Source organism: Oncorhynchus keta, chromosome 29, assembly GCF_023373465.1.
Source record: "Oncorhynchus keta strain PuntledgeMale-10-30-2019 chromosome 29, Oket_V2, whole genome shotgun sequence".
Classification (NCBI taxonomy): Eukaryota; Metazoa; Chordata; class Actinopteri; order Salmoniformes; family Salmonidae; genus Oncorhynchus; species Oncorhynchus keta.
In genome coordinates this window covers 4,224,910-4,232,409 of record NC_068449.1, presented here as the reverse complement: position 1 = coordinate 4,232,409, position 7,500 = coordinate 4,224,910, and the positions used below count along the sequence as shown (strand labels likewise).

The 7,500-nt window shown below is 41.1% G+C and overlaps 1 protein-coding gene across 2 annotated transcripts in view; it reads left to right on the top strand.

Moving 5' to 3' along the window:
- Positions 1-7,500, top strand: part of LOC118376687 (fibronectin type III domain-containing protein 4-like) — a 22,801-nt gene that overhangs the window by 5,397 nt on the left and 9,904 nt on the right. For both annotated transcript variants that reach the window (XM_052485782.1, XM_052485781.1), the window contains exon 3: positions 5,480-5,595. In XM_052485782.1, coding sequence (XP_052341742.1) covers positions 5,480-5,595 — 116 coding nt within the window. The remainder of the gene's footprint in view (positions 1-5,479; positions 5,596-7,500) is intronic.

Genomic DNA, 7,500 nt, shown 5'->3' with positions numbered 1-7,500 from the left:
GACATTAATAAAGCATACCTCTAGGCATATAGATCCTCAGGTTAACTTACAGGACAAACCATGAACAAAAAGATGCTCTAGGAAATGAAAATTGATCATTCAACCTTCCTCCATGGACTGGATACAAGGTAAGAGAGAGAGAGAGAGAGAACCATTTATAATTCCATTTATATCATCTGAAGGTGTGACCTTCTCAACCCAAAACCAACCACCATTTTTGACATTAAGCTATTATCCAGAGGGACTTACAGGAGCAATTAGGGTTTAAGTGCCTTGTGACCTTTTGGGTTCCTGGCCCAATTCTCTTAACTGCTAGGCTCCCTGCCACCCAGTTCTATCCGGGAACCAAAAAAGGGTTCTGCCTGACCAGTCCAACAATACCAAGGTTACACTAACCTAAACACTCGAGCCCAATCTTCACAGGGTGTCACAGCATCTAAAGGATTGTAAAATAAGACACACAACACACACAAAAAAACGTTGCAGAGTAATTCAGAGTTCACTCTCTACAGAGATCATACATCCATAGAGATAGCATCAGAGTTATCCTCAGTGAACAGTTACCACGGAGATCATACATCCATAGAGATAGCATCAGAGTTATCCTCAGTGAACAGTTACCATGGAGATCATACATCCATAGAGATAGCATCAGAGTTATCCTCAGTGAACAGTTACCATGGAGATCATACATCCATAGAGATAGCATCAGAGTTATCCTCAGTGAACAGTTACCACGGAGATCATACATCCATAGAGATAGCATCAGAGTTATCCTCAGTGAACAGTTACCATGGAGATCATACATCCATAGAGATAGCATCAGAGTTATCCTCAGTGAACAGTTACCATGGAGATCATACATCCATAGAGATAGCATCAGAGTCATCCTCAGTGTACAGTTACCACGGAGATCATACATCCATAGAGATAGCATCAGAGTCATCCTCAGTGAACAGTTACCATGGAGATCATACATCCATAGAGATAGCATCAGAGTCATCCTCAGTGAACAGTTACCACGGAGATCATACATCCATAGAGATAGCATTAGAGTCATCCTCAGTGTACAGTTACCATGGAGATCATACATCCATAGAGATAGCATCAGAGTCATCCTCAGTGTACAGTTACCACGGAGATCATACATCCATAGAGATAGCATCAGAGTTATCCTCAGTGAACAGTTACCATGGAGATCATACATCCATAGAGATAGCATCAGAGTCATCCTCAGTGAACAGTTACCATGGAGATCATACATCCATAGAGATGGCATCAGAGTTATCCTCAGTGAACAGTTACCACGGAGATCATACATCCATAGAGATAGCATCAGAGTCATCCTCAGTGAACAGTTACCATGGAGATCATACATCCATAGAGATAGCATCAGAGTTATCCTCAGTGAACAGTTACCATGGAGATCATACATCCATAGAGATAGCATCAGAGTCATCCTCAGTGAACAGTTACCATGGAGATCATACATCCATAGAGATAGCATCAGAGTTATCCTCAGTGAACAGTTACCACGGAGATCATACATCCATAGAGATGGCATCAGAGTTATCCTCAGTGAACAGTTACCACGGAGATCATACATCCATAGAGATAGCATCAGAGTTATCCTCAGTGAACAGTTACCACGGAGATCATACATCCATATAGATAGCATCAGAGTTATCCTCAGTGAACAGTTACCACGGAGATCATACATCCATAGAGATAGCATTAGAGTCATCCTCAGTGTACAGTTACCATGGAGATCATACATCCATAGAGATAGCATCAGAGTCATCCTCAGTGTACAGTTACCACGGAGATCATACATCCATAGAGATAGCATCAGAGTTATCCTCAGTGAACAGTTACCACGGAGATCATACATCCATATAGATAGCATCAGAGTTATCCTCAGTGAACAGTTACCACGGAGATCATACATCCATAGAGATAGCATCAGAGTTATCCTCAGTGAACAGTTACCATGGAGATCATACATCCATAGAGATAGCATCAGAGTCATCCTCAGTGAACAGTTACCATGGAGATCATACATCCATAGAGATAGCATTAGAGTCATCCTCAGTGTACAGTTACCATGGAGATCATACATCCCTAGAAATAGCATCAGAGTCATCCTCAGTGTACAGTTACCACGGAGATCATACATCCATAGAGATAGCATCAGAGTTATCCTCAGTGAACAGTTACCATGGAGATCATACATCCATAGAGATAGCATCAGAGTCATCCTCAGTGAACAGTTACCACGGAGATCATACATCCATAGAGATAGCATCAGAGTCATCCTCAGTGAACAGTTACCATGGAGATCATACATCCATAGAGATAGCATCAGAGTTATCCTCAGTGAACAGTTACCACGGAGATCATACATTCATAGAGATAGCATCAGAGTCATCCTCAGTGAACAGTTACCATGGAGATCATACATCCATATAGATTCGCTTAGAGTTATCATCAGTGAACAGTTACCATGGAGATCATACATCCATATAGATTCGCTTAGAGTTATCATCAGTGAACACATTTCAGATAGATGCTAAACATGGATGCTATAGTATTATTCTGTCACATTCAATAGTCAGTCCTCTGGGTACTGTAACAGAGATATAGTCAGTCCTCTGGGTACTGTAACAGAGATATAGTCAGTCCTCTGGATACTGTAACAGAGATATAGTCAGTCCTCTGGGTACTGTAACAGAGATATAGTCAGTCCTCTGGATACTGTAACAGAGATATAGTCAGTCCTCTGGGTACTGTAACAGAGATATAGTCAGTCCTCTAGATACTGTAACAGAGATATAGTCAGTCCTCTGGGTACTGTAACAGAGATATAGTCAGTCCTCTGGGTACTGTAACAGAGATATAGTCAGTCCTCTGGATACTGCAACAGAGATATAGTCAGTCCTCTAGATACTGTAACAGAGATATAGTCAGTCCTCTGGGTACTGTAACAGAGATATAGTCAGTCCTCTGGGTACTGTAACAGAGATATAGTCAGTCCTCTAGATACTGCAACAGAGATATAGTCAGTCCTCTAGATACTATAACAGAGATATAGTCAGTCCTCTGGATACTGTAACAGAGATATAGTCAGTCCTCTGGATACTGTAACAGAGATATAGTCAGTCCTCTAGATACTGTAACAGAGATATAGTCAGTCCTCTAGATACTGTAACAGAGATATAGTCAGTCCTCTGGGTACTGTAACAGAGATATAGTCAGTCCTCTGGGTACTGTAACAGAGAGATAGTCAGTCCTCTAGATACTGTAACAGAGATATAGTCAGTCCTCTAGATACTGTAACAGAGATATAGTCAGTCCTCTAGATACTGTAACAGAGATATAGTCAGTCCTCTAGATACTGTAACAGAGATATAGTCAGTCCTCTGGATACTGTAACAGAGATATAGTCAGTCCTCTGGATACTGTAACAGAGATATAGTCAGTCCTCTAGATACTGTAACAGAGATATAGTCAGTCCTCTAGATACTGTAACAGAGATATAGTCAGTCCTCTGGATACTGTAACAGAGATATAGTCAGTCCTCTAGATACTGTAACAGAGATATAGTCAGTCCTCTAGATACTGTAACAGAGATATAGTCAGTCCTCTAGATACTGTAACAGAGATATAGTCAGTCCTCTAGATACTGTAACAGAGATATAGTCAGTCCTCTAGATACTGTAACAGAGATATAGTCAGTCCTCTAGATACTGTAACAGAGATATAGTCAGTCCTCTAGATACTGTAACAGAGATATAGTCAGTCCTCTGGATACTGTAACAGAGATATAGTCAGTCCTCTAGATACTGTAACAGAGATATAGTCAGTCCTCTAGATACTGTAACAGAGATATAGTCAGTCCTCTGGATACTGTAACAGAGATATAGTCAGTCCTCTAGATACTGTAACAGAGATATAGTCAGTCCTCTAGATACTGTAACAGAGATATAGTCAGTCCTCTAGATACTGTAACAGAGATATAGTCAGTCCTCTAGATACTGTAACAGAGATATAGTCAGTCCTCTAGATACTGTAACAGAGATATAGTCAGTCCTCTAGATACTGTAACAGAGATATAGTCAGTCCTCTAGATACTGTAACAGAGATATAGTCAGTCCTCTAGATACTGTAACAGAGATATAGTCAGTCCTCTAGATACTGTAACAGAGATATAGTCAGTCCTCTAGATACTGTAACAGAGATATAGTCAGTCCTCTAGATACTGTAACAGAGATATAGTCAGTCCTCTAGATACTGTAACAGAGATATAGTCAGTCCTCTAGATACTGTAACAGAGATATAGTCAGTCCTCTAGATACTGTAACAGAGATATAGTCAGTCCTCTAGATACTGTAACAGAGATATAGTCAGTCCTCTGGATACTGTAACAGAGATATAGTCAGTCCTCTAGATACTGTAACAGAGATATAGTCAGTCCTCTGGATACTGTAACAGAGATATAGTCAGTCCTCTAGATACTGTAACAGAGATATAGTCAGTCCTCTAGATACTGTAACAGAGATATAGTCAGTCCTCTAGATACTGTAACAGAGATATAGTCAGTCCTCTAGATACTGTAACAGAGATATAGTCAGTCCTCTAGATACTGTAACAGAGATATAGTCAGTCCTCTAGATACTGTAACAGAGATATAGTCAGTCCTCTAGATACTGTAACAGAGATATAGTCAGTCCTCTGGATACTGTAACAGAGATATAGTCAGTCCTCTGGATACTGTAACAGAGATATAGTCAGTCCTCTGGATACTGTAACAGAGATATAGTCAGTCCTCTAGATACTGTAACAGAGATATAGTCAGTCCTCTGGGTACTGTAACAGAGATATAGTCAGTCCTCTGGATACTGTAACAGAGATATAGTCAGTCCTCTGGATACTGTAACAGAGATATAGTCAGTCCTCTAGATACTGTAACAGAGACATTGTGGCCCCTCAGAGGGGGAAGGACATACTGACCCTTAGGCATTGTCTTGTGCTATTTTACTTTCTTTTTAATATTGACCCTTTATTTAACTAGACAGGTCAGTTAAGAACAAATGCTTATTTGCAATGACGGTCTAGGAACAGTGGGTTAACTGCCTTGTTCAGGAGCAGAACTACAGATTTTGACCTTGTCAGCTCGGGGATTCAATCCAGCAACCTTTCGTTTACTGGCCCAACACTCTAAACACTAGACTACCTGCCATGTTGGCCGGAGGTGACAGAGAGGACATATATTAGGGCCGAGCCTACAGACTGTTGAATATTCAGGACGTCCTGATGGGTCCTGCTTTGTGATTGGTCAGGAGAGACATTTGGCCCGGGCTGTTTTTAATGATGTAATTATGCACACTCTAGAATGCCCTTCAAGCCAATCGGAAATGAGTATTCAACAATGACGTGGTAAAAGGTGTGTAATATGTAAGTTATTTCTGTGTTGTAACAGCAGTGCCAGTGGCTCCAGTCAACGTATCGGTAAGTCAGCTGAGATCAGACTCCGCCCTCATCATCTGGAGTGTACCACAGGGAGACATTGTCATCGGATACGTCATCTCACAACAGGTAGGAGATAATACGGAAAGATATATATAATATACACTAACCGGTCCAATTTTTTTTTCTCTCACTATTTTCTCAATTGTAGAATAATAATGAAGACATCAAAACTATGAAATAACACATATGGAATCATGTAGTAACAAATCAATCAAAGTGCTGTACAGAAACACAGCCTAAAACCCCAAACAGCAAGCAATGCAGGTGTAGAAGCACGGTGGCTAGGAAAAACTCCCTAGAAAGGCCAAAACCTAGTAAGGAACCTACAGAGGAACCAGGCTATGAGGGGTGGCCAACTCATACAGGAAGATCACGTCAGTGACTCAAACCATTTAAGTGATGCACCCCTCCTAGGGACGGCATGGAAGAGCACCAGTAAGCCAGTGACTCAGCCCCTGTAATAGGGTTAGAGGCAGAGAATCCCAGTCCCTGGGCCAGACTACACTCAATCATGAAAATGGAGCTCTATAGGAGAAAGCCCTGCCTCCAGCTGTTTGCTTAGAAACCATAGAAACAGTAAGGAGACCTGCGTCTTGTGACCGTAGCATACGTGTAGGTATGTACGTCAGGACCAAATCGGAATGATAGGTGGGAGCAAGCCCATGTAATGCTTTGTAGGTTAGCAGTAAAACCTTGTAATTCGCCCTTGCCTTAACAGGAAGCCAGTGTAGAGAGGCTAGCACTGGAGTAATATTATCACATATTTTGATTCTAGTCAAGATTCTAGCAGCCGTATTTAGCACTAACTGAAGTTTATTTAGTGCTTTATCCGGGTAGCCGGAAAGAAGAGCATTGCAGTATTCTAACCTAGAAGTGACAAAAGCATGGATACATTTTTCTGCGTCATTTTTAGACAGAAGGTTTCAGATTTTTGCAATGTTACGTAGATTGAAAAAAGCTGTCCTTGATAGGTTCATCAAAAGAGGGTCCAGAGTAACGCAGAGGTCCTTCACAGATTTATTTCAGATTACTGTACAACCATCAAGATGAATTGTCAGATCCAACAGCAGATATCTTTGTTTCTTGGGACCTAGAACTAGCATCTCTGTTTTGTCCGAGTTTAAAAGTAGAACATTTGCCGCCATCCACTTCCTTATGTCTGAAACACAGGCTTCCAGGGAGGGCAATTTTGGGGCTTCACCATGTTTCATCATAATGTACCGCATAGCAGTGAAAGTTAACATTATGTTTCCGAATGACATCACCAAGAGGTAAAATATATAGAGAAAACAATAGTGGTCCTAAAACGGAGCCTTGGGGAACACCAACATTTACAGTTGATTTGACAGAGGACAAACCATCCAAAGAGACAAACATATCTTTCCGACAGATAAGATCTACACCAGGCCTGAACTTGTCCGTGTAGACCAATTTGGGTTTCAATCTCTCCAAAAGAATGTGGTGATCGATGGTATCAAAAGCAGCACTAAGGTCGAGGAGAACGAGGATAGATGCAGAGTCTCGGTCTGGCGCCATTAAAAGGTAATTTACCACCTTCACACGTGTGCTATGATGGGGTCTAAAACCAGATTGAAGCGTTCAGGAATGCAGTGAGTTGCCGCGCAACAGCTTTTTCAAAGATTTTTGAGAAGAATGGGAGATTCGATATAAGCTGACAGTTTTTAAAATATTTTCTGGGTCAAGGTTTGGCTTTTTCAAGAGAGGCTTTATTACTGCCACTTTAAGTGAGTTATCCGGTGGTTAGAGAGACGTTTATTATGTTCAACATAGGAGGGCCAAGCACAGGAATCAGCTCTTTCAGTAGTTTAGTTGGAATAGGGTCCAGTATGCAGCTTGAAGGTTTGAGGCCATGATTATTTTCATCATTGTGTCAAGAGATATAGTACTAAAACACTTGAGTGTTTCCCTTGATCCTTGGTCCTGGCAGAGTTGTACAGACTCAGGACCACT